Source organism: Microtus oregoni, unplaced genomic scaffold, assembly GCF_018167655.1.
Source record: "Microtus oregoni isolate MIOR12 unplaced genomic scaffold, Mior012 000036F_ref0000092, whole genome shotgun sequence".
NCBI classification, from domain to species: Eukaryota; Metazoa; Chordata; class Mammalia; order Rodentia; family Cricetidae; genus Microtus; species Microtus oregoni.
Genome location: NW_024543095.1, coordinates 9,399,150 through 9,426,643, shown reverse-complemented (window position 1 = coordinate 9,426,643; position 27,494 = coordinate 9,399,150). Strand labels below are relative to the sequence as shown.

Below are 27,494 nucleotides of genomic sequence, written 5' to 3'. Positions count from 1 at the left end.
ACATCATCTTGCCAATTTGGTCAAATATCAAGCCAGGTACATCCTGTCTTTACAAAACTGAAGGCGTAAGTCACAAACAATGCCACACCAGTTTGGAATTATGATTAATAGGGTGGTATTTATTTAAAGGGGAAAAAACTTACAGATAACCGTCCCAGACAACAGCCCTCTGCGCAATCAGGAAGGAGTCTACTCGCCAGAAACGGAGCAGGAAGCGAAAGAGAACAAGAAGGGAAGTAGCCTCTTTTTTAAAGGGAGAGAGACCACGCCCCAATGGGCTAGTATCTCAGCGGCTATAGGCTGGAGGAGCGGAAGGACCTCCCGCAACACAAAACTAAACAGTGATTGCCGTAGGCACCCATTTTCAAGAACAACAATCTTGTTCAAAACACGTTTACAGAAATAGGGGTGATCTAGCTCCGAGCCTGTCAGCCCTGAGTCAGAACAGCCCCCGGGGTCTGAAGTGACAGCTGGCATCCCCAGACGAGGAACCTGAGAGGCTTCAGCTCCGAAAGAATTTTACGGGGAAATATTTGAGGAAAAATGGGGTTTCCAGGAATGATCACAGATGTCCCATGCACAATTGACAAAATGACAATAAAACCGCCAAGAGAGAGAATCAATATTACGAGAGCGAAGAGAGCATGCAGGCCGTGCAGTCCCAGCAGTATTCTGCGCTGTCCTGAAGTCCACTGGTCCCTGCCAAGTGAGTCTGTCCCCGCGGGCTGTGCCTCAGCTGGAGACCCATTGCACAAGCCCTCATCTATTAGTCTGAAACTATTCTGCATGGCTCCCCACAGACCAGCTTCTCATGCACACGTACTTGTCTTCACACTTTATTAGAGACATTTCATATATACATATACATACTTAAATATGCATATATATATAGCTGTAATGGGGATTGAATCCAATGGCTTTACACATTTAAGCTGTCTACCACTAACTATATCCCTATTTTTTTTTCAAGACAAAATTTCTCTGTGTAGCTTTGGAGCCTGTATCTCTGTCTTAGCATCTGTCATTTCATTCTTTCTTTCTTTCTTCTTCCTCTTCCTCTTCTTCCTCTTCTTCTTCTAAACATAAAAGAACTTTTTAAGAGGCAAGTGTTCACTTTGTAGCCCAGGCTAGCCTCAGATTCACTATGTAGCCCAAGCTGACCTCAAACTTCAACAATCCTCCTGCCATTGCCCTTGTATGCCTGGATTACAGGCCTACTCCACCACCACAACTGCCTCTTCTCCTTTACTCTCAATCCCATTCAAGAAATCCATCATTTTTTATAACTTTGATTAATGATTTGGTTGTTAAATCTCTCCCTTCTTTCTAATTCATTTCTAATTACAAAGAGAAATGCCTCTCTTGTCTCATTTGAGAAACCAAAAAGGGGCTTTATTCTTGTCTAATGAGTGTAAAGTAATGTCAGAGGAAAAAGGAAAGTTGAGTTTATGTCTTATTGTCAGCTAATCAATTGTAATGAAATTTACATTCATTGACATTTTGGGAAAATTCCTCCAACCCACTACCACCACCCTGAAAAAGAAATCCATGTTGATATTTGTGTGTAATTTCCTCCATATTATAAAATTGTGTGGCAGATGTTTTAGCTTGTGATCCTCTATATTTTTTTATATTTGTTTATAAGCTTTCTCCTGTAATACTACTCTAATAATATGGAAAGGAGTTAGTGTTTTTGGTTGTTTTTTTTTTAACCTCTAGGCCTTGCACACGCTAGGCAAGCTGTCTGCCACTGAGCTGTCACTCGGGAGTTTTGTTTGCATATCCGTGTGTAGATAGTGTGCACAGGTACCTGTACGCTTGTTTACGTGTGTGTACATGCACGTGGAGACCCAAGGTTGACGTGGCATGTCCTTGCTCAGTCCCCACCTTATGCAGGCTCTCAGAAGCTGGAGCTTGTTTTAAGGTCCGGACTTGCTGGTCTGGCTAGTTCATCTGGTTAGTTTGGCTAGCTCCAGGGAGTCTCTGAATCTGATCTGGTGCCGGGATTACAGGAAGGCCACCAGGCCCACCTGGCTTTTTATGTGGCTTCTGGGAATGTGGCTTCTTCCCATGACAAACACCTTACCTGCTGAGCCATGCCCTCAGCTCCCCAGCAGGTTTCCTATGCCGCTTCCTAGTCACTTTGCCATTGCTGCAGCTTTTATCCTAGAATTAGGTACTTCGTTTCCAGTTTTTACATCTTAAGGACTAGTGCTACATTTGACTTTATACTCCTTTTTGGGGGGACAGATTTTTCTAGGCCTTTTTTTTTTTTAAACCAACTTAAATTTTGCTTCAGATTGCTGATTTTTACAGTAAGCAATGCATTTTGTTTGGTTTTGTTTTGTTTTTCTGTTGGTTCATTTGTAAGTTTGAGTTAAGTTTTAGTTAAGTTTTACTAAAGTTATAATAGAAGCTGGATGGGTGGTGGCACACGCCTTTAATCCCAGCGCCTGGGAGGCAGGGGCAGGAGGATCTCTGTGAGTTCGAGGCCAGGGCTACAAGGTGTTAGGGAAAGCATGCTTAGAAAAGAGATAAAAGAAGAGAAAAGGTTATGCTTTTCTGAGTTGGAAAACAAGCAGAGTTGCGAAGTTGCATAGCTACGCGCTGAGAGGTTGGGTAGTGGTGAGGTTCTAAGAGGGACCTCAGAATAGGGCTTGGCCCTCTGAAAACAACTTAGAAATGCCTACTGATCCTGAGATGACGTACCCTTGTGAACTCAGATCTCACTGATCCTGAGATGACGTACCCTTTGTGAACTCAGATCTCACTGATCCTGAGATGATGTGCCCTTTGTGAACTCAGATCTGATACCCTCGTGAAAATCTCTTCCCTTGGTGACCAGTTCTTTAATGTGATCGTCAAGGCTCTGTTTAATCTGACACGGGACTTGACATCTTCTTTTTATTCTTGCTGGTGTCTGTGGCCACAGTGTCCTCACCTGTCAGGTAAAGATAACATTACAGTTTTGGGCAGAGACACGCTGGGGCTGGGATCCATGCCTCTGAATTGTATTGTCTTTGCTGAGTCCTATAAACCATAGCAATATACTTCCTGGCATCTCACGATCTATGTGTTGACTCTTGGGGCTTCTTAACATGTAACCTACATTATTTACTTTTTCTTCCTCAAAGCGTCTAAACATCACTTAACAACGCCCCCCCCCCAAAAAAAATTCTGCCTTCTAGCTGACTCTCATTTGTCATTTACCCCTCCCTTCTTGTCACTCAGACTTCTTTCATGTTTCCACACTGGCTACATCTTATACAATCATGGCAGTGCTAATTTGATTATCGCTGTATACTTAGAACTATATTTAAACTGCCCCTCCCCCCTGAGGTGAATTTGCTTGTACTGATTACAAATGAAGTTTGGAAACAGTCAGCAGCTTGGTCATGTTCCATACAAGCTCACAGAGAAGTCCGTGTGAGCTGGTTCAGACCGGGTCTGCCCTCCTGCGCTTGGCACTTTGTGTCCTGCTGCAGAGAGGAAGTCTGGGAAAGGAGATAGCGTAGATAATGGTAGAACTTTCCATCATAGAGACCAACAGCACGTTCTGCAACTAACACGTACTGAACAGTACCTGTGTTGAGAGTTACCGAGGAAAGGGAGCAAGACAGCGCTTGCAAACTCGGTCCAGTCCTGTTTTGAGAAATTGAAGAAAAGCCAAAAATGTCAAAAATTAAAGCAAAAACGTGAGGCTGGAAGCTCCAGCTCCATCTATTCTTTTAGCTTTGTTTTTGTTTTCTCGCATTAAGCCCTGGTTTTTCTCTCTTACATATTTATATAAAACAATGTACAAAAGGAAATTATGTTCTGCATTCCTTTGAGGATTGACTTACTGTGTGTCTGGGGAACCCCAGGTGAGAATTGGGAAGGTGGCGCTGTTCAGAGGGAAGGTCCAGTGTTTTCTGCTGAGAGTGACTGGACCTGGAAAGGACTTCTTCTTCTTTTTTTTTTTTTTTTTTTGGATTTTCGAGACAGGGTTTCTCTGCGGCTTTGGAGCCTGTCCTGGAACTAACTCTGTAGACCAGGCTGGTCTCGAACTCACAGAGATCCGCCTGACTCTGCCTCCCGAGTGCTGGGATTAAAGGCGTGCACCACCATCGCCCGGCTGGAAAGGACTTCTGCTCAGGCGTGCACACACACACATAGCTTCAGACACACTCGCTCACACACACCCAGCTTCAGACACACTCGCTCACACACACACAGCCTCAGACACACTCACTCACACACACACAGCCTCAGACACACTCGCTCACACACAGGCACATTGAGAAGAGCTTCCATTCACTGGAAAGATGACTCCATTGGTGACGAGCACTTGTTTTTCTAAAGGACCTGGGTTTGATTCCCAGCAACCAAGGGTGGTTTAAAACTCTCTGTAGCTCCAGTTCCAGGGAATCTGGTGCTTTTTTCTGGCCTCTCTGGACACGTATGTGGTGCATGCAGGAAAACATTCATAAACAAAAGATAAAAATAAATAAGTGTGTGTATATATATATATATATGCAGAATATGATCAAAACCTAATATGTTTGCTGAGGTAAATACTTAGGTTGATCACTACTAATATCCTTTTTTTTATTTTTATTTTTGTTTTTCAAAACAGGATTTCTCTGCAGCTTTGGAGCCTGTCCTGAAACTAGCTCTCGTAAACCAGGCTGGCCTCAAATTCAGAGACCCACCTGACTCTGCTTCCCAAGTCCTGGGATTAAAGCCACCACAGCCTGACTACCACTTAAATACTAAGAGAAGGCTAGCGACAGCTTCAGAACTCTGTAATCATCTCAGGCTGTTCTGGGCTCATTGTTTATATTGATTTAGGTAATCTTGCTGTTGCTTTAAGTATTTATTTCTTAACTTATCAACAGTCACAAAACTAAAATTAATTTTAATTAATAATGAATTTTTTAAATATACATGAAATTTTATTCTAAAAAGAGATCTTTTACCATGAAGTATCAAAAACTGGCCAGTAAAATAAAATAATGTGTTTTGTTTTCCAAGTTTCGAAATAATCCCGACTCTAATATACTGCTAATGCTCACTTGTCTGTATTTTAATTACTCCTTTTATAGATTATCTAAAAAATTTGAAATGGAACTTAAAGGTTAAATTTATTAAAAAATGAATTTTAGTTTAATTTTAAATGATGTGTGTGTGCATGCGCCTGTGTAGGTGAGTACGAGCGCCCACCGAAGCCAGAGGTTGCCCATCCCCCGGACCTATAGCTACAGGTGCTTGGGAGTGACACTCCTGCCTTGGGGGCTGGGAGTCTAGCTAGGGTCCTCTGGAAGAACAGTGTGTGCTCTTCATTGCTGAACCGTCTCTCCGGCCCCAAATGACAATGTTAAAACTGAGATAAGTCAACATTCTAACTTCAGATTTGCCCCCAAAGGAAGAGTCACTGCAATAATAGCTAATAAAGGCTATTTCCCTATCCTATCATGAATTTGTGATGCAGATTTAATTCTTGGACTCCAGACGACAGAATCCCTTCATTCTCAGTGTACATGGCTGTTTCCACAACTCAGTCTTTATCAAACGGCAGATCTCGGCACCGCATCTGGGGACTCTGTGGGCAGCTGGATGTAGGAAGAAGCTCCCTGACAAAGGACAGGTAGGAAGGAGAGGGGCCAGAGATGGACAGGGCAGATGGTAACAGAGGTAAATAAGCATGGGTTATTGCAAGTTCCTGTTCCCCAAAGTGCTTTTTGTCCATTTGGAGTCTTCTTTCTACCAAGGCAATTTCCTTTTCTTCTGTCCAGAACTCTGAAAGAGCTATCAAGTTCAATTTGAAGCCTTTCTGTGAAATCCCAATAACTGGTCATTTTGCACAGTTTGGGGGAAAATAGCCACTCGTTTTTAAGGAAAAACAGAAAAAAAAAATCTGACGAATTGTCATTTTACAGAACTGTAGTACTGAGCTTCCAAAGCGTACGTGGATAACCCAAACCCAGCGACCACGTCTATCGTCTGAGTACCCAGTTAGCTGGTCACGTTCACCTGAAGCCGCTAAACTGATGGATGATACAAGAGTCAACACCTCCACAAGCGCTCGCCGAGACACTGCTTCTCATGCCACTTGGGCTCTACTGTATAATGAAAATATCGGGAAGCCAACAACACCATTGAGGCTTAGAGGTTCGTTTAAGCATTAGTCGTGCTGGTTTGGGGATTATTTTAATGTAGGAATGCAAAAGGAGAGCTAATAGCGACGAGGGCCCTGGCATTTAGCAAGGCCTCAAGTGTGTGTTTGTGTGTGTACGTGTGTAGGTGTGTGTATAAATTTCAGTTAGTCTTGTGAACTCTAGTATAAAAATGGCTATGGTTATTCAGTATATACCATATGTAAGGGCTATGCTAAAGGCTTGAATTCATTCTCCTATATAAACGCACGGCTATTCTGTAAGACAAATGTTATGTTTTAATAAAAAATGAGAGAACTGGGCCAGTGGGAAGGCTCAGCGGGTAGAGATGCTGCTTGCCAAGTATGACACACATCCTGAGTTCCACCCCCACATGCTGAGAGAGGGAATCTACTCCGTAATTCATGCTCTGATCTCCATACACGAGTGGCAGATGTGTGTGCCCGCGGACACACACAAACTCACGGACTTTCAGAACCTAACTCCTAGAGCAGGAAAATAGGAGATCCATGGCCTTATAGTAAAGCAAAAGAGCCTTAAAACTTGTTTAAATACAGTTTCTTTTGTTAAACTATCAATAATATGCCACCACATGCAGACCTTTTAAGTGAAGGTAAATTTCATAATACCATTTTGTTACACCTCCTATTATTTTGACTTATTCACTGTTATTTCTATGATATGGGCCAAAATACTATTTTGATTATAAACAAGTACTCAAAAGTAAAGAATTTATTGAATAATGAAGTTGAATATGAGTTAAAATAATGCTTTAGTACGTATTTCATAGTAGTCCAGGATATTTAATTTTTTTGGAAGTATATATGTGTGTGCACATGTGTGAAATCTACATGTATTTCTTGATTGCTCCCCACCTCCATCTTTAGTTTAGTCTTTATTCTAGTTTATTTCTTTATTGAAACAAGAATCTTTTTTTTTAAGTTTATTTATTTGCTATGTATACATGACATTCTGCCTCCATGTATGCCTGCATCAGATCTCAGTACAGATGGTTGTGAGCCATCATGTGGTTGCTGGGAATTGAACTCAGGACCTCTGGAAGAGCAGGCAATGCTCTTAACCACTGAGCCATATCTCCAGCCCCTGAAACAAGAATCTTTCACTGAACTTATTGTTCATCCTTTTGGCCACGAACGCCATGCATTTTCCAGTCTCCACGTCCACAGTCCCCACAGTCTCCCAGTGCTGGGGTTGTGGGGTTGTGGGGGGCTGCCTGCATCTGCCTGCATCTGCCTGTATCTGCCTGCATCTGCCTGCATCTGCCTGCATCCGGCTTTATGTGAGTGCTGTGAATGCCAACTCAGTTTCCCACGTTTACATGACCATCACTTTAGTGATGGAACCATCTTCCCTGCCTTATTATCTATATGTTCAATTATATTTTATAGTCTTTTATGAATCAGTTTAGAGCAATTGTCTGAAAATTCTTCTGTTATAGGAAAAAGCAGATTCTTAACATTCAAACTTATAAAATTACTTAAATCCCTCAGATGGAAAAAATTCTTGTTTCCTTGCTTCTCTGATATATATGTATATATATATATATATATGAGAACTCAACCTGTTTTTAATTAATTAATTAATATTATTATTTTTGAGACAGGTTTCTCCAGGTAGCCCTGGGCTGACTTCTGCTTCAGGACTGTGCCACCATGTCCTGCTCAACCTTTTTTTTTTTTTTTTAAGGTCACTGAACTAGCAGGCAGCAATCTGGGTGCTAGTTTTGGCAGTAATCTGTCACTCAAGGTCTCCTTGAGGACAGTCTCAATTTCTTGAGCTGTAAGCGAGAGGATCGGCCTGGCCCTCAAAGGACATTTAGAGCCAAAATAATTTATGGCATAAGGAATTTGGCCAGGCCTGGATCAACTTTTTATGATAATAAAGAATGAATTCACAAAGCAGATACATTCAGTAACTGAGAGAAGAGGGCTTGCCATTGCTGTTTGCAAGCTGAGCAGATACAATGTATTTCCTGTCCTTTTCACTAGTCTCCATGGGAAGACCAGGGTGCAGAGAGAGGACAGGGACAGGATGTCCTTCCCTTGCAAGTCACTCACCAGCTTCTATCTTTACTTTTTCTTTTTCATGCCCATCGGAACAAGATTACAAATTTGTTGCTAGCGAGACAATTAAATAATTACTTAATTTCATTCTCATTTCTGAAATGTTCTTCGGGCATCTTCCTTTCTCCCGTCGGCGTGGTGTGAAGTTTTAGTGATAGAAGTTATAAAGGAGCACAGAGAGAGAAAGTACTGGCAAGTCACTTAGAAGGAAGGATTTTGGTGTGCCTTTGGTGTTAAAGGTCAATTGCCCAAGAAATTGGGAAAGCGACAAGTGAAAGGAAGCGGTTCCTGGGTATTCAAGGACGCAGTGAAGCAAAAAGGGATTTTGCTACTCCTTAGGACTCTGTACGTCAATCTGTGGCATCTATCTTTATATTCTCGGCACAACATATAACTGACAATAAAATGCTTGTTCAAGTGAATTGGGTAAAAACGGTGCGGCAATGACGGGAAAAATGAGATTGAAGAAACAGCACTTGTTACTGGAGATCTACAACTTTCACAGAATTTACCAAAGGATTACAACAGAGAAAGGGATTTCAGATTACAGGTGTTAAACTAGAATTTGGAAGAAGTCTTCCAAAACCGCAAATGTGGAATTTCAGCAGAGACCAGAGTGCCTCCTAAGCAAAACCGATCTGTCAACAAAACTGAGTCCCTCGGGAGAAAGGAGGGCAGACGCGACCGTGACCCCTGGTCCAGGGGTGTCGGGGCTCCGATGAACCCCCAGATGGGCGACGAGGGAGAGGACCCACCCGATGGCTTGCTTTGAGCCTTTTTCTTAACAAAACAACCAGGAAGCCCTAAAATGTGTGCAGCTGGGGCTGGTACTTGGAGTGATAACTTCCGCGTGTGAGTATGCAACAGGGAGCGCCGCCCGCGAACTTCCGCGTGAAGGGAGCCTGCGGCGGCTCGCCCGAAGGGCACTGCCCCGCCGCACCGCGGGAGAGGAAACCCGCGCAGCCCCGAGGGGAGGGCGTGGCGAGGAAGGGGCGTGGCCTCAGCCCCGCCTCGGAGAGGCGCAGCCCCACAGGCAGCCGGGTTCGCCACGCCCCGGGACTACATTTCCCGGCAAGCCCCGCGGGCTGCAGTTGACCCACTTCCCGGCCCGTCACGGGCTCGCCCGGCCCCCGCGCCCAGGCGGCTGCTCCCTGCTGACTGGGGTGTGGGCGGGGAGCGGCGGAGGGAGGAGGCAGAGCTGGCCGCCGCAGTTTGCCGCCGCTGCTGGGCGCCTAGGCAGAGCTCCCCGGGGTTCGTGCGGGCGCCATGGACGAGCAGGCGGGGCCCGGCGTCTTCTTCAGCAACAACCACCCAGGTGCTGGCGGTGCTAAGGGACTCGGGCCTCTGGCGGAGGCTGCAGCGGCCGGAGACGGGGCGGCTGCGGCGGGGGCGGCCCGAGCTCAGTACAGCCTCCCCGGGATCTTGCACTTCCTGCAGCACGAATGGGCCCGCTTCGAGGTGGAGAGAGCCCAGTGGGAGGTGGAGCGGGCGGAGCTGCAGGTAAAGACCCTCCCGGCCTGGCCATCTTCATCCCGCCTCTTCTCTCTCTTCCGCCCCGCCCCGGACCCTTCACCCCCTCCCCCAGCCCACTCGCGTCCCCTCCCCCTTGCCTCGCGCCCATCACTTCCAGAATCTCATCCCCCCTCCCCCTCTTCCTCCAGTCACCTTTGGCTTTTGCTGACCCCATTTCCTAGACCCTGTTTCCCGCTCCCTCTCCTAATGCGTTTACCCTCCCGGAGCCTTTTCATCGGCTGTTTTCCCTCTCTCAACTCCCGTGTTCATTTCAACTGTTTGCCATGCCACATCATGGGATGTCCCTTTCGGTGTAACTGATTGGGCTGACAGTAGTTTTGAGAGCCTCTGAGCAGATCACCCTGGCTCAATGTGATGCACCCTAGGTCTAGGGACATTCATCGCAAAAGGTTTTGGCAGTTGCCTAGTCTCTCTGCAAGGAAGGTGACCAGAGAAGACAACCCAAGTTGTATCGGCGAGGCCCTGGCTTTCTGCGAAAAGCTGGCGTAGGGCTAGAGTGGTACTAACAGGATCAGCTCCAGTTTTCTGACCGAAAATGGCTCTTCACTCCCTTTCTGCCCCTTCACCCCCTCCCGCTTTTCGTTTAGATTCGCAGGTTTTTCAATGAAGGAAACTTGATGGGAGTCAGCTGAGTCTGAGAGGGACCTATTCACAGGCTCCAAAACTTCCTGAGAGTTGATGTTCTGTTTAGTGTTTTGCAAGATTGACATGTACTTTACCAGGAACTTAAGGGGCTTCAGTGGTACGTTGCCTCCTTGCATAATCTGCAAGATAAAGCGCATCTGACAGAGGGGAGCTGTTGTGGGCCTGCCAAGAACGAGAGGTTGATGCTTTCCTGGCCATTCAGTAGCTGTTTTTAAAACTTGTAACACACACACTAATTGCCAAAGGAACCCAAGGAGCTGTGAGTGCTTGTGCCTCCCTGTTTCATGGGCTAATCCTGCATGCTTATGAAATTGGAGCACATTTTTAGTTTGTGAAGCACTTGAAGTGTGTTACTTTTTTGGTCTTTTTTTTTTTTTCTTTGCACAAAAAAAAAAAAACCAGAAAGAAAACTCCGCTGAAGAGACTCCTTTAAGCAGTGCACGGCCTTGTGAGGCTGGCTTGGTGTTCAGGCGGCTATGGAAGGCGCAAACAGGCAGGGTTGTAGTAAATAGGTCTATATTAAAGACTGTGCCAGCTTGTGACCTTGAGGAAATCCTGTGACCTCTCTGGGCGTCAGTTCTATCACGTTCTGATCCAGCACTTGCTCAGGGCTCATCGAATGCCCACCTAGTGTGCACAGAGCCCAGATTAACAAAACCGAAAAGGCTGCTGCCCTCATGGAGGCTCTGTTCTAGTCAGGAGAGCAGGCAGCGAATAGAGCTGTACGATACGGCCTGTAGTTACCTCTGTGAGGAAAAATAAGAATACAGGAGTGGAGTGTGGGACAGCGGCTGTTTAGATAGCCTAGCTAAGATAGCCTAGCTTCGGGGAGGTAGGTCTGGGCAGTTGAGTGAAGTGAGGAGCGGACTGCACGGTTTCTTAAGTTTGTGTCTTTGGTGACTTTCTCACACCCACTGTTAAGTTTTTTTAGTATCCACTTGATTTGCTATTTGTAAGTTTTCTCTGATTTGGTACCCAATCAGATAACTGAGCGTACACAGAGAAGTCTGATTCTTAGACTTTTACCTTGGCTGGCGATGCGCTCTGTAATTGGGCTTACAGAGCTCAGGTTCAAGGCACCATCGAAGGCACGCCTAACTAATGCAAGGTGGCTGCAGATGATTTTTGTTTGTATCTGCTGAGGTTTTAGCATATTTTCTAGTTTAGAGAATATAAAGCAAGTAACACTGATCTTATTAAAAACAAGCAGTTAATCTATGTTTACCTTGCTATGTGTAGGAGCTTTGTGAGTTCCAGACCATCTTACCTTTGCTCGTTCTAGTCTCTGATGCTTAAATTTTATAGTTCATCTCCAAATTTAATCGATCTTTATTATTTGCACACACATCCAAATTAACTTCAGGTAAGTTTCCTGTTGTTGCTATTAAGAACATTGCTTATTTTTTTATAGCACCTTTTGATTTGTGCTCCAATGAAAGGAATTGTTCCAGAGTAAGTTAAAAAAAAAATCATAGAATAAGTGGGGTAGTGGTGACACATGCCTTAAAACCCAGCACTCAGGAGACAGAGGTAGGTGGATCTCTGTGAGTTCGAGGCCAGCCTGGGCTACAGAACAAGTCCAAGACAGCCAGAGCTACAGTGAAACCCTGTCTTGAAAAACCAAAACTAACTAAATAAAAAACAAAAAGCTAAAATAAAATAAAAAAGTAGAATGTTTTATTATTATTATTGGAGGGTTTGCAATAATGCATGGTCTTTGTGCCATTTGTTAGCATAATTGAAAATTGAAAAAATATACTTTAGATCAATATTAAATTAGATTTTTTTCCGTATATGTGCCATGGAACTTTTGCTAGAAGAAACAGCATAAAGTAAAAGAGTTAAATGAGTTGTGATGACGCATGCGTCTGTCCGTGTCCTTTTATTTTTTTAAATCTCTTCCGAAGTCATTAACACCAGTCAACAGAAGTGTCTTTTAAGATTCAGTCTCATTTGTCCCTTTAGGAACCTGTCAGTCCTGCTCTTTCAAGTTGCCAGGGCTGAGTTGTGAAAGGCAATCCAAGTTCTCATCTGTCTGGGCGGCCTTTGTCACTTCCTCCCTCCTTCAGATGTTGGGAGTGAGAAAGTAGTCACATCAGAAAGAATTTTTTCAGCTTGTTTCCTCCTTTCCCGTGACGGTTAATAGAGCTTCCCCGCACCCATGAGAACTGGTGGTTCATGAGGGAATGAAGAGTATCAAGGTATCACTGAGTTCAAGGAAGGAACTGAAGCAAGAGTACCAATAATATTTGAGAATATTTTCCATGTATGAGACATTGTGCTGGAGACCCCAAGAAGCATGCACCCTAGTTTATTTGGCAGTGCATAAACAGTAGGTGGGAGACTCAGGCTGCCATTTGAGAGGAGACTTACTTTCTCAGAGCAGCCTGAGAGAAGATTCAGCAGCAAATGTGGAACATGTTGTAGAGTAATAAGAACCTCAGGTTTAGTAATTTGAAAATTATCTTACAGGAAAGCAAGCATGTAAATGAAGTAATCGAGGATTTTGATGTTTGTGTGGGAGTGGAAGAGGCCCTGGTCTCTGCCCCAGAGTGCTGGAATTGTTTAGATTAAGTAGTAGAGCATATGTGGTATAGAGGCCCTGTGCAGGAGTGTTTAGGAATCTAGATTTTGGCACTAATAATTTGTATCACTTAGCAAATATTTTTTCAGGTATGTACTTCATGCCGGATCCTGTTCTAGGCATGGAGAAGATACAAGATCTTATCTCGTGAAATTTAATCATGGGGTCAGGTAAACAGTGATGAATACCTGCTACACTGGGAGTAGCACACGCTCTGGTAAAGTAAAGGTGTAGGAAGTAAGTCTTTACAGACAGGGTGTCATTTGAGCTGAAATTTTCCTAGGCAGTACCTGAGGTCCAGAAAGAGTTGAAAAAGCCAGGAGCAGGGAGGGTGCTTAGAATATCAAAGGAACAGCAGTGAGGCAACTGTGCTGGAGTAGAGGAGGGGAAGAAAGGACGCCAGAGGAAGGTACTGGATTCTGCTTGTTATAAAGATCTTGGATTTTGCCTGGGTCTGGCAACCTGTAATCTCAGCTACTTGGCAGTCTTAGGGAGAAAGATCACAAGTTCAAGGCCAGCCTTGGACTATAGAGTGAATTCAAGGGTGACATGGGCTGCTTAGTGAGGCCAGCTTCAAATGAAGAGTCAAATGAGGACTGAGGATACTGCTCAGTGATAGTGTTTACCCTGGCGGATTGGATAGCCTTTAAAATGCTACCTTTGCAAAAGGAGCATCTTTAAAAAGGGAACCTTAGCAGGGATTCCGAATAGGCTCAGGGAGGTGGGTAGAAGGAACAGCGGGAGTATTTAGGAGACTTGTTTTAATTCATTGAGGCCTGAGTTAGAGTAGGTGGTAGTGGAGAGTTTTTTTTGCATGTACATTTTGCTGGCGTATTATTAGAGTAGGCAGTATAGTAGATAGAAAGGAAGGTAACTAGCCAGGTGTGCTGAGGGATAGAATATGAGGTTTGAGGAAAAGGGGACTGAAAACGATCCAAATGCATTGCTACTGAACATCTTCGTAAGATAGCTGATGTTTACTGAGCATTTAAATGAAAAATGTATGAACTTTTAAAATGACCATTTTTTGTTAACTTTTGTTAATTTCTCATATCATGAAATGTAGCAATGGCATAGACCTGTTAATAAATCCATACTCTAAATTTACTATTATATTTCATGCCCATAATATATATTTGCCAAAAGTCTGACCTCTCAGAGCCTTAATATCCTCCTAGTAAGATGAGAATAATAAATTTCCTTGTGAGGATTTAGTGAGATTATTCTAAAGTACCTAGTATGTGCTTGGTCTGTAAGTCAAGTAGGTGCCGAAGGAATGGTGGGAAATGCATGATGTTCCTTTTTATTCCCATTTATTGCCTTCAAGAAAAGGATAATCTTTAGTCATACATTTACCTTGAATCAGAGCATGATGGTGCCTTCTGAGACCATGAAGTCTAATATTTTGGGTCTGGTGCTGGCACCAAAGCCATATAACAGGAATGGTAGTCTTTTATGTCTGCTCAAAACATTGGTTCTATACTACAAATGTACTTGCTTTTCTCAGCAGCCCACCATGTGGCTCAGTTCTAGTGGATACTGTCACTTAGCTTTGCACTACATCTTACTAACCATCTTACAAAACTAACCACCTGTTTTAACTTTTTCTCTAAACTACTTTAAGTTTGGAACAAATGAGCCCTCATTATATCATTTTGTGAATAGATTTTTAGTTGTATTCATATCCTTGATAATTTCATAATCTTTAATTGTACTTCGGAGGGATTACAGGGATTTTACTCTTTTAAAGCATATCCTTTTGTTTGCCATTTCAGTTCAGTTTTCTCAGTCTTTTTTTTTTTTAATTATTTTATTATATGCACAGTGTTCAGCCTCCATGTATGCCTGCCGGCCAGAAGAGGACATCAGATCTCATTACAGATGGTTGTGAGCCACCATGTGGTTGCTGGGAATTGAACTCAGGACCTCAGGAAGAGCAGTCAGTGCTCTTAACCTCTGAGCTATCTCTCCAGCCCCCAGTTTTCTCAGTCTTAATGACACTCTTAGAATAATCTGGGGAACCTGTTCCCTGGGCTTACTCAGTTAATTCAGAATCGTAGAAATTCGGCTGTAGCATTTTTTGGAGTTCCTATGTGGTTCTAATATGCTACAAAGATTGGCAATAAATACTTAGTGTTTTTTCCCCTTTTTTATCCTTTCTGTCTCTCTCTCACACACATACACATGCACAGACACACATACACATGCACAGACACACATACACATGCAGACACACATACACATGCACAGACACACATACACATGCAGACACACATACACATATACAGACACACATACACATGCACAGACACACATACACATATACAGTGTATATAAAGAAGTTTGGCAGATTTCAACACGTGTTGGCATTCAGTATATGGAAGGCTTTTTATAGAATATGAGATATAATTTCTGTTAATTTCCATTGTTCTTTCTGGTGATAGCTAGCATTTTATTTTTAGGCAGTAGCCTATTATCATTTGACTCACCTCCTACTGACTGAAGTATATAATGACAGTAATCTTTGAGGTGGAATGAACTTCGGAAGTAATTCAAACTTTTTAGGTAACAGGAGAGGTTAAATGACCAAGAATGAAGTGGGTTCTGTATAAGTGCTGTCACTTTTGTCTTCTGATATTTTGACAGGCTTTTTCTTTTTTAAGAGTCTTTTCAGATTCTTTACCTCCTCTGCCACCTCTCCCTCCTCCTCTTTTGTCCTCTTCCTTTAGATTCCACCCAGGGCATGCTAAGCACACCCTCTGCCACTGAGCTTAACTCAGCCCCAGTGTCTCCTTTTATCCCTAAAGCCTTATGAAGTAATCAGTCACACTTACACTTGCTTTTTTTTTTAATCTAAAAAATGATTTTAATATATTTCACTGATTTCTGGTTAGATACATCATTTACATTTTTTCTCTGTTTCTGGTATTTTGTGTTTTACTGATTTTTTTTCCCCCAGAATATGGATTTCTGTTTGTATAGAATTTTGTTATACTCTTTAAATCTGATTATCTTACAGAATGTCCGGCTATAATTTTTTTAGATAGGCCCCCTGGTACACTGAGCACGGCCGCGTGTATCTTAGTCCTTCCTTCTCCTTTCTTCTCTCTGGTGTCTGTCGTGTATCGCCACCCTTGATTCTGGCTGATGTGCTGACTTACCTTCCAGTCCACCATTTCCCTTCAGTTCGTTTCCGTCTGTTATGGCTATGCAGTGAGTTTTAGCTTGGCTTATTGTTGACAGTGATTTGGATTCCTTTCGCAGTCTGGTTCTTGTTTTTTGATGATGCCGTTGTCTTTGCAGATGTTTCTAAGGATGATCTTTGTAGCCCCAGTGTGTGTCATTTTGTCGGTTTCTTAGGTTCGAGGTGGATTGTTCCCCTTGCTCTTTGCTCACAATGACTTGTTCCTTTGTGAGTTTGGTTTTGTGTGCTGCTGCTTTCTTCTTTGGAAAAGTATAAGATTAATCTGAATTTCCAAAGGTTTTGCATTTGACTTTTGGTAGATTACTAGTAATTGGATGAATTACTAGTTCAGTACTGCCTTAAACAAAAGTTGATACTTGGGGCATTTGGATCACTCTTGTGTTTAGGATTGGGTTGTAAGTGTATTGAGAACAGACACACTCCGCCGTCTCTGCCTGGTGATTATAAACCCTGTAGCGTCTTTCCCAAATGTGAAATGAACTATGTCACCCACCAGCTGTCCACTCTGCATGGTCTGGGTTGTTGTTTTGTCCTTGGTTTCTTTCATTGTTCAGCCTGATGTGATGCGCTGCTGTGTTGTGGTTGGTCTGTATACAAAAGCTTTTATTTCTGACCTCCCGGGGTTCTCATATTCTCTAATTTTGACCAAATATTTTTTGCTATTTTGTCAGTTTTATGTTGCTTTAAAGAAAATTGTTATAATATTTTCTCCAGAATTTTTAGCTGTTTTCAGTAGAAAAAGTTGCTGAATTCTTGTTCTTAGTCTCACAATATAATAAGAATGTCCTCAGTATGTATTTTGGGAAAAATAATACTCAAAGTTCTCCCTCATATCAAGAGATAATGCCTGTGTAACCCTAGACTTTCTTTTTCTTTCTTTTTTCTTTTTGGTTTTTTGAAACAGGGTTTCTCTCTGTGGCTTTGGAGCCAGTCCTGGAACTAGCTCTGTAAACCAGGCTGGCCTCAAACTCACAGAGATCCGCCTGCCTCTGCCTCCCAAGTGCTGGGATTAAAGGCGTGCGCCACCAACGCCCGCAACTTTCTCTTTTGATTATTTGTTTAGATTTTTCTTTGCTACAAGGTCTTGCTTTGTAGCGCAGGCAGGCCTCAGACTCCTGCCTCCATCTGCTGGGTGTTGGGTTATGAACCATCACCGCTAAATTCCAGTCTCTATTCACATTTCTTTGAATTCTAGTAGGAGAGACCCACAGTTCCCCTCTAAAATGTGTGTCCTTTAGGCGGAATTTAAAGCAAAATTCTTGACTTTGTGGTCTTTGGGAAGTGTCTGAGAGACCAAATAATCTGGATAGATCCCTTTGCTTTTGGTTTATGAATCCTGCTCATGGTGTCCACGTTTCAAGTTAGGCCATTAAAACAAAAAAACCCAAAACCTTGCCGTTGGGAATCCTTGGAAATTCTTACCTGGGTCACCTCTCCAGATGGCGGCACGGTCTTTGACCATCATAAGTTGGCAGCGTGGAATGTGGGCCTTAGAGCCAGACAGCTTTGTCACTTAGGGTTTTTGTAGGCTTCTCTTTTATTTATAAAATGTTGGTGATAATATACAAACCAAGCAGGATAGATGAGGGTTTAAGAAATAGAAAGTATGGGTCAGTGAGGTACTCTCCTGGAAAGGTGCTTGCTTCTAAGCCTGCCAGTCAGTGTTTGAACTCTGGAATCACATGGTGTAAGGGGAAAACCAATTCTAATTTCCATTAATACACACTGGAGCATGCTTGTGCGCACACCATAATAAATGAGATAAAAGTGGATAATATTGTAGGGATATACTGATAGCCTAACAAGTGGTTAACTTTACTTGGTTGATGTCTCTGGACAGAATGCATTAACTTATATGATCTATTTAACATGTTTTAGAAGCTAAGTGATTCAGTTGTCATAGTAGCTGCTCTACTCTCTGCACTGAATGTAGTGGTTTGAGAACTACGAGGTGTTGATGTCAACGGACAGGCTAGCATAGCAGTAGTGATAGTGCTGAGTGTGTATGCACTAGACATAGAGGAGAAGAGAACAGCTGAGGAAGATGGACAGGGGAGAGAGAAATCTGGAGCCCGGACAGATAGGAGGAAAACTGCACACTTTTTTTTTTTTTAACTCTTACAGGATGTTAGTATAATAATATGAATGTCTCATTGAAGCATTTGTAATTGGAGAATTCTGGAGCTTACCTCCCAAACCCATGTTTCTACTTGTTTTGTCTTTGAAGAAAATTTAGACTATAAGTAGTCTCAGTTGGGATAGACTTAGTTTGAACTGAGTCTTAGTCCCTAGCCCTTGGCCTGCTTGCTATACCAAAGCCTCCTGTTTTGTTGTTTTCTTTGTGTAGTTGCTTCTGGTTTCAAAGAACCAAGTAAATGATAAGATTATGGCTATGTGTATTTTGAATGGCTCTTGTAGTTTAAATTCTCATCACTTGGAAAGTGTTTTTTTTTTTTCCCCTTCAAGTTGGAGAATTCATGGTATACTGAAGAAATGATGTAGTTAGGGACTTAAGTCTTAAACAATTTGTGTTCCTCAGAAGTATTTAAGTATATTGTTTACAAGTCGTTCCTCCACCTCATCCACAGTGTGCCTCAGACTGACTTTGATAACTGTATGTAGTGGAGGATGACCCTCCTTCCTGCCTTCCTAACTTCTAACTTTCTAACTTCTGACCCTCCTTCCTGCCTCCCTTGCTGGGATTTACAGGTATGTGCTACCATACCTGGTTATATGCAGTGTTGGAGATGAAACCAACAGTTTTAATTTTTATGTAGGGAATACTGAAATAAACCTTGTTTTCTTTAAAAACACTCAAATTTTGAGCCTTTGAGTTTGTTCCAAGGCTAGTAGTATAATTAGATTCAGTGTATATAGTTTAGTATGGTTTGTATGTTGATCAGGCATCAAATTTGTGTAATGTTGTGGTTATTAGGTTTTCTTTGCCAGTTCTATATATGCTGCGTGAGGACAGAATAATTTAAGCGTGCCAACTGTATTTGCTGTTATGCAGAGAGTTAAGGCAATAAGGTTTAACTTTCATTACGTAACTTTATCTGAACAAGACTATGGATATTAGGTAGTATTGATTAGGAGGAAATTTTATTGCATAGGAAGCGGGAAGCAATTTGAAAAAGGAGTACTTCGTTCAGGAGATGCAGTGGGGAGAAAAGCAAAGGACTACTAGGTAGGAGCCATGGAAGGTGAAGCTCGGGAAGTATTGAGCAAGTGTGGATGGAGTAGGTATTTTGGGTGTGGCGAATCTGTTCTTGGCATAATTACACTAGAGAGAGCCTTTCCAAGGAAGGGCCAGAGGGAATGTCTCACCGCGGATCGCACAGGCTCCATTAGCACTCATTTGCATGAGGTAGAAATTGGATCCAACACCAGTATATCTGCTTTGGAGAAATAAACATGACGTCAGATTCTACAAGGTGATACCAGTTTCACTTGATGGAAAAGTACAGCGCAGTCTGAATTGTTTCTCTCTCTCTCTCTCTCTCTCTCTCTCTCTCTCTCTCTCCCTCTCTCTCTCTGTTTTGTTTGGCTTATGCTTTCTAAATGAGAAGGTTGTGCTATAAGTAAAGGACTTTAAATTACAGGCACAACCCAAACCTGCTCCTAAGGAATGTGGATTCCTATAAAGCTAAGGAAGAGCCTGGAGATGTGGGTCAGCACCTCATGAACTTGAAAGGATAGGGCTAGTCAGAGGAGGCACCTGTCCTCCCAGCAGTCAGCACACTCCTCTGACTGCTGTCTTCTTTACCCTCTATAAGCAACATTTTGTTTGTTGAGTACCATGTGTCAGATACATTGCTATTTAAATACTTCACATTTAAATTTTAATCTTTATAAAACTGTATGTAGAAGGTATTGATTATTCCCCAATAATTCCAAAAATGAGAAAGAATAAATGTTACGCCATAGAACAAGTTGATCATGGTTTTGGGCAGAGTAAGTAGGAAGAAGTATTTTGACATTTTCATACTTCTTGGTCAGTCTATAGGAATGTTCTGCCTCCTAAATTCTGATCACCAGTGACTTTCTCTGGAAAATCTGTTTGACTTCCAGACACAAAGAAGTATCATGCACCTTGAGAATACACACATACACACACACAGACACACACACACACACACATATATATACACATATGTGTTAAGCTTTTAATATGAGTGATCATGTTGCTAGAAAAGATGTTTAAAACAGTATCTTAACATTTTAAAGTTAAGATATGTTTATATAGTTATTTGTTGGTGTAAGACCAGGTTTACTTGCCCTTCACTTGTTTTAAGACTACCAGCTAAAGGGGCTAGAAAGGTGGCTTAATGGTTAAGAACAATGGCTGCTCTTCTGGAGGCCCATAGATGGATTCCCAGCATCCACATGGTGGCTCACAACCATATGTTAACTCCAGCCCAAGGAAATCAGATGTCTTCTTCTGAGCTCCGAGGGCCCTCCATGCACATGGTACAGACATACTTGCCGGAAAACACACATAGAAGTAAATAAATAAAATGTTAAAAAAAATGCCAGTTAGAGTTTTGTGTTGTCATTCCTGAATAAACCACAATTATAACATGCTGTTAGGATTTTGGTTTTGGTTTTCCTTCAGTAAAGCACACTAAAAGCAAACATCTTAAGACTTGTGTGGCCCTTTCCTTAGTGTTACACAGTTGTTCCCACATCTGTTTTGACAGTGTTTTTTTTTTTTTTGGTGACTCTTCTTCCTCTGCCTTCCTAGAATCTTCCTATCCATTCATCCATCCACCCACCCCACCTTCCTCCTGCCTTCCCTTCCTTCCCCTGCCCGCTTTCTAGATAAGTCATCTAGTTAAATTCATTTAAACTATAGCAATGACGTAAACATTTTTGACAGGAAAACCAATGACTGTTTTGTTTTTGAGTCAGATGATTTCTCTGTGTAGCTCTGGCTGTCTTGGAACTCACTCTATAGACCAGGGTGGCCTCAATCTCAGAGATCCTCTTGCCTCTGCCTCCTGAGTGCTGGGATTAAAGGCATGTTTATCCCCCCCCCCCATCCTTTTGTCTCTTGATGAGCATATACAGTTCTGTGGAAATCAGAGTATATAGAGGAATACAAAGAATGGCTATTGCTGTGACTAACGTGTGCTCTGGGCTTTGGACAGTGTTTCACCAAAACAAGAAAATGTGCCGGTTCATCTTGGAACACTATTATTCCATCTGTTTCATGCACGGCATGGCATGTTTGCTCGTTTGCTAGACTGTTACTGAAGAGAAGGCTTATCTTTTAAGGCCCAGCAGAGTGAAATAGTTACTAACAAATTATTCTTAATTGAATGGCTCTCATGTTAGTTACAGTGCTATTGAATATGTATCAACATAAACATGTGTATATATGTTTATTTTCTCTCCCATCAAATTTTCTTAGAGGCGGGCCTTGTGTCTCAGACATCTGTGATGTTTGTTTTATGTGACCATAGCAAATGTACAGCATATATATTGTTATTAGGCAAATACTTTATCTGTTCCTTTTGCTGCTAGACAGTTGTACCTTGTGACTTCCACCAGAAAGAGCCATCTGAGGCAAGTCCTTTCTTGTCATACAGAGCATTGGGCCCTGCCCTGCCAAACCATTTTGACAGGGTTCATTTCAGGGATGCCGCTGGCTTCGTAATTGCTGCTGGATGCTGCTGCAGTAAATGGCTGCGAATGGGTGGTTTTGTTTTGGTAGTTGTGAATAAGGATTGTTTCCCACAACCCCCTCCTACATATTGAACTCTGACCATCAGGAAATGCCTTTGGCATCATGTCCTAAAACATTTTTATGATCCACAGAGTCCTGTAACATTTTTCTTTTTTTTAAAAGCCCATACCCTCAAATTTTCCATTCTTCTTTCTAAATAGTTAATTGCACTTTTTTCCCCATGGCAGTCTTATTTTGAATAAAAATATCTTAAGACTAGTGTGGTAGTTTGTGCCTCTTAGGACTGAGGATGTTGATATAGAAGGATCACTGTAAAGGCATCTGGTCAGAAAAACCAAACAACCCTACCTCTTCCCCAGAAAACAAGTAATTTAGGTATTGTTATCATGTTTATTTTTATAATTTTGTTTATATATTACTTACTAATATATTGTGGTATTTAAATTTTTTTATTGAAAAAAAATTTCCGCCTCCTCCCAGCCTCCCATTTCCCTCTCCCTCCTTCCACTCCTCTCCCCTCCCCCTACTATTCTCCCCCTCCCTCTCCAGTCTGAAGAGCAGTCAGGGTTCCCTGCCCTGTGGAAAGTCCAAAGTCCTCCCCCCTCCATCCTGGTCTAGGAAAGTGAACATCCAAACTGGCTAGGCTCCCACAAAGCCAGAACATGAAGTAGGATCAAAACCCAGTGCCATTGTCCTTGGCTTCTCATCAGCCCTCATTGTCCGCCATATTCAGAGAGTCCAGTTTTATTCCATGCTTTTTCAGTCACAGTCCAGCTGGGCTTGGTGAGCTCCCAATAGATCAGCCCCACTGTCTCAGTGGGTAGGTGCACCCCTTGTGGTCCTGACTTCTTTGCTCATGTTCTCCCTCCTTCTGCTCCTCATTGGGACATTGGGAGCTCAGTCCGGTGCTCCAATGTGGGTCTCTGTCTCTATCTCCATCCATCGCCAGATGAAGGTTCTTTATTTATGGCTAGAAACCAATTGTGAGTGAGTACATCCCATGTTCATCTTTTTGGGTCTGGGTTACCTCACTCAGGATAGTGTTTTCTATTTCCTCTTACACCTGTCAGAATGGCTAAAATCAAAAACACTAATGATAGCCTTTGCTGGAGAGGTTGTGGAGGAAGGGGTACCCTCATCCATTGCTGGTGGAAATGCAAACTTGTGCAACCACTTTAGAAAGCAGTGTGGCGGTTTCTCAGAAAATTCGGGATCAACCTACCCCTGGACCCAGCAATGCCACTCTTGGGAATATACCCAAGAGATGCCTGATCATATGACAAGGGCATTTGTTCAACTGTGTTCATAGCAGTATTATTTGTAATAGCCAGAACCTGGAAACAACCTAGATGTCCTTCAATGGAAGAATGGATGAAGAAAGTATGGAATATATACACATTAGAGTACTACTCAGCGGTAAAAAACAATGACTTCTCGAATTTTGCATGCAAATGGGTGGTATTTAATCTTAATCTTTTTGTACTCTGGACCTTTAGATAAATGAAATGCCTTAATTGCCCTCAAGTTGGAATGAAATTCTTCCGTCTGAGCCTGCTTTTTTTCATTAAAAATGTGTAGGCCAGCCAAGTCAGTGAGACTAAATAAAGCTCACAGGACTCAGGAACAGCCCAGGTTGATGAGGCCTCACAGAAAATGTGCCATCAAGCCTGACTTGGGGGTGTGTCTTGTTGTCTAGTTCCTAGGGATACTGAGACATGAGAGGACCTCTTGAGTCTAGGATAACATAGTGAGACCCCTGTCTTTCCTGCTTGATTTCTCCCTCCCTCCCTCCCTCCCTCCCTCCCTCCCCTCCTTTCTTTTCCTTCCTTTTTTTTTTTTTTGTTTTTCGAGACAAGTTTTCTCTGTGTATCCCTGGCCGTCCTTGGAATACACTTTGTGGAAGAGGCTGGCCTCGAACTCACAGAGATTGACCTGCCTTTGCCTCTTGAATGCTGAGATTAAAGGCATGCACCACCACCACCCAGCTGAGACCCCTCTTTCAAAAAAGAAAAGTGTATCATTGTGGAATTTTTAAAGTTAAAAAGCATTCTGTACTTTCCCTTCATGTCCTCTTAGGTTATCCTATTTTAGCTTTCCCCATTTAAAAATCAACCAAGCAGTAACAACAAAGGAAACCCCTTTCTTTCTCAGCTCCACTGTTGAATGGCAATATCTTCTCTGCTCCCATTCTTTTTATTTGTCTAAACTTCTCTGAACAGACCACATTTATTATCTTCTGGTATTTTCCTGGTTCTCTTGTATCATTTTTTTCTCATTTTCTTTGTACTCCCCTTTGTGCCACTGTTTCTCAGTCCCCTGTGATCTTGTTTATGTCTCCATGGAGTTTGCCAAATACAGGGTTACGCTGTCCCCCTTCCTCCAGTGGATATTTTGGTTTAGCTCTTCTACTCTAGCCAGTACAATTCCTTTTTCTACACCAGTGCATCTTTAGCTATGTTGACAGTTTTCTTCAGTTAAACCTGACATGTCCAGTTTTTGCAAATGTCAGGGATGACCTGTTATTTGAAATTTGGTCATCTACTGTAAAATCATTTTTCCAAAGCAGGGTGACTCTCCTTCCCACACCCAGCCCTTTAACCTTGATTCAACTTTTAGTTAGTCTTTTGCTTTCTTGTACTCTTTTGGTTATGCATTGGCATGTGAATGCTTTGTAGTTTTTAAAACATTTTAAATTATTTTATTCCCAGTACTGCTGACCTTAGCAGTTCATGCAGGGGTCTTCCTAAGTTTTCATTTGTAATGTCTTCTTTGGTACACATAGTCTACACTGTCCTACTGCCTAAGCAGCAAAATAATTAACTAAAAATTGATTAGTTCATAACATTCTTTTTCTTTCTTTTTTTTTTTTTGCCTAGATCTCAGATCTCTTCACAATAAAACTGTTCATATATCCTACTTATTAGAGCACTAGTCATTAGAGTACTGCAATCCTTCTTTACATATAAACCATATCTACTTGGAGTACTTATTTTGTCATTTGGACCAATGAATCCTGTTTTATTACTTCTTATACATCTGTTCAATTGATGTAGATATTTATTGAGCCTCTGCTACTAATATTTGCAGGTGACTGTTGTAGGACTTGGGATGTAGCAATTAATAGCATGGCCTGTTCTTGACCTCCTTAGACTTCAGCAATTTTCTCTGTACCTCAAAAAATTATCTCCAGTACATATCAGAGTAAGTGTTGATGATGTTACTGTACAGTGTATGCAGCTATCAAAGCATCTCAATAGCCCGTAAATACATACAGTTTAAGAAAGTGGAACCAGCCAGATGTAGTGGTTCACTTTTTTTTTCAAATCTCAGCTTAGGTAGGCAGAGGCAGGCAGATCTTTTCAAGTTTGTGCTCAGCCTGTCAGATTGAATTCTGGATCAGCCAGGACTGCATGATGAGACCGTGTTTTTTTTTTTTTAAAGTGGAATTAAATAATAATATAAACAATAGTGGTATTAAGACAAAAAGGGAAAGTTAGAAAGGCAGCCCTTTGCTTCTCACTCTAGCTAGAGAATGGGATTTTCATTTTGGAGGATGAAGAAATCTTTGGGCAAATGGCTGTTTTCATCATCTTTGATGCAGTAAAAATTAAAACATTGTCAAACTGATACTGCATTAGTTCAGTTATATCCCATTAATCCACTAACTCCACAAGCCTTACAAAGGACAGGAGCAGAATACAAAGAAATAGAAATCATAAGAAGGAACTCCTTGTCCTGGAGACAGTTCTTTCTCGCTCTGTTCTCCTTCCAGCTTCTAGTTCCACCTAACAATATGGAAGTCAACATATGTTACTGTTTCGTTCTGTAGTTTGCTCAGAAAAGATGAGCACTCTGAGAAGGTTGCACGAACTGGAGAGTCCAGCGTCAGAATCACAGACTCTTGTAGAATTTAGTTTCTTCCAAAAAAGCACTGACTTTGCATATGACGGTTCAAAATTGATATTCAGCCCCAAGTTTTCAAGAAAAAAATGTGTTATATTCTTCACTGGATTGTCTTGGAATTTTCTTAGAAACTTGTACACTGTGTTTGTTCGTCCCCCCCCCCCAACCCCCCCAAGACAGGGTTTCTCTTGTATCCCCAACTCTCTTGGAACTCACTCTGGGATTAAAGGCGTGCGCCACCACTGCCTGGTTTAGGAATTTGTACACTCTTAAGATTAATATGCTTAGTGTTAAATGACTCAGTTTGTCTCAGATAGTTTTATAGTGGTCTAGTTTTTTTATTTTATTTTTATTTCCTAGTCTCCTGTGTTTTGATTGTTAGAATACAGTTGATTGCTTAACATTTTATTTAATTTTGTGTATTAGGCTTTAGAAGGAAATGAGCATTATGATCATTGAAATTCAGATAGTTATGGGTACATTTGTTTTAATCAAACAATCTATATTGATTTTTTTTAAAAAGTGTTTATAACTATGCTTTAAGATTAATTGTAGAAAGAGTTGGACAATGAAGAAGCAATTTAAAAACATCAGTTTCTTAAAAAAGACTTTAAATTCAGAATTCAAGGTTAAATTTAGATTTTATTTGTGCAAACTAAGATTTACATTTAGAAGAAATTATATAACATTTAAAATATATATACATTCATACACCTATATACACACACCAATCAAGATTACAGAAGTACAGAAAATAAAAGTATTTCTTTTCCCAGACCATCTACAAAAGTTTTACAAATCAATTTATAATTTACTGAACATATTTCTGGATTTTACGTATGCATGCCCATGAACATTCCTGCTTTTTATTATGTTTACATTTACCTTGGTGGTAATTGGGATTTTTTTTTTTTTTTTTTTGATTTTTCGAGACAGGGTTTCTTCGTAGCTTTTTTTTTTTTTTTTTTTTTTTTTTTTTTTTTTGATTTTTCGAGACAGGGTTTTTCTGTGGTTTTGGAGCCTGTCCTGGAACTAGCTCTTGTAGACCAGGCTGGCCTCGAACTCACAGAGATCCACCTGCCTCTGCCTCCCTAGTGCTGGGATTAAAGGCGTGCGCCACCACCGCCCGGCTAAACAACTAATTTTAGCAAAAATCTTACATACAGTTGTATGAATGTTTTTCTTACTGTATTAATGATAGTGATGACAGCCATCTATTTTATCTTGCTGAGTCCAAAGTCTTGTATCTAATTTACTTTCTATCATAACTTACTTTCTCTGTCTGGTAAACAAGGAAAACTATATCTGTCTGCAACTCCCTCAGAGATCCAAGAAGGAAATAATATTAGCTGAGTAAGCAGGAAGTATGAGCACACAACTTCCAAAAAGTATAAGAAATAACAAACAGCTGGCTGTATGGACAGTCACCCAAGGTTTCTCTTCAATGTTGGGGCATCCATCATCAGCCTACAAGCCTAGAATATTCAACAGACTTTTCTGTGAAGTGGAGTATTCTCAATGGCTGTTCTACCTTGTCTCGGCAATGTTTGGCAGTTACTTTCTTTTGTGTCAAGCTTGTTCAATTACGACAGTGTACTGTCATCTGTTGAGGCAAGGACATTTTCTTAGCCAGTTGCTTATAAGCTTTAGACACAAAGAAGGTAAACTCCATGTGGAGTTTCTTTGATGTCCATTA

At 41.7% G+C, this 27,494-nt stretch overlaps 1 protein-coding gene across 2 annotated transcripts in view; it reads left to right on the top strand.

The window, feature by feature from the left end:
* The first annotated feature begins 9,384 nt into the window (after window positions 1-9,384).
* The window catches only part of Strn (striatin), a 98,786-nt gene continuing 80,676 nt past the window's right edge, over window positions 9,385-27,494 (top strand). Inside the window, exon 1 of one of the 2 annotated variants that reach the window (XM_041630941.1) lies at window positions 9,385-9,739. In XM_041630941.1, the coding sequence (XP_041486875.1) occupies window positions 9,506-9,739 (234 nt within the window). In that variant the 5' untranslated portion in view covers window positions 9,385-9,505. The remainder of the gene's footprint in view (window positions 9,740-27,494) is intronic. The other variant, XM_041630942.1, reaches the window with a different exon arrangement.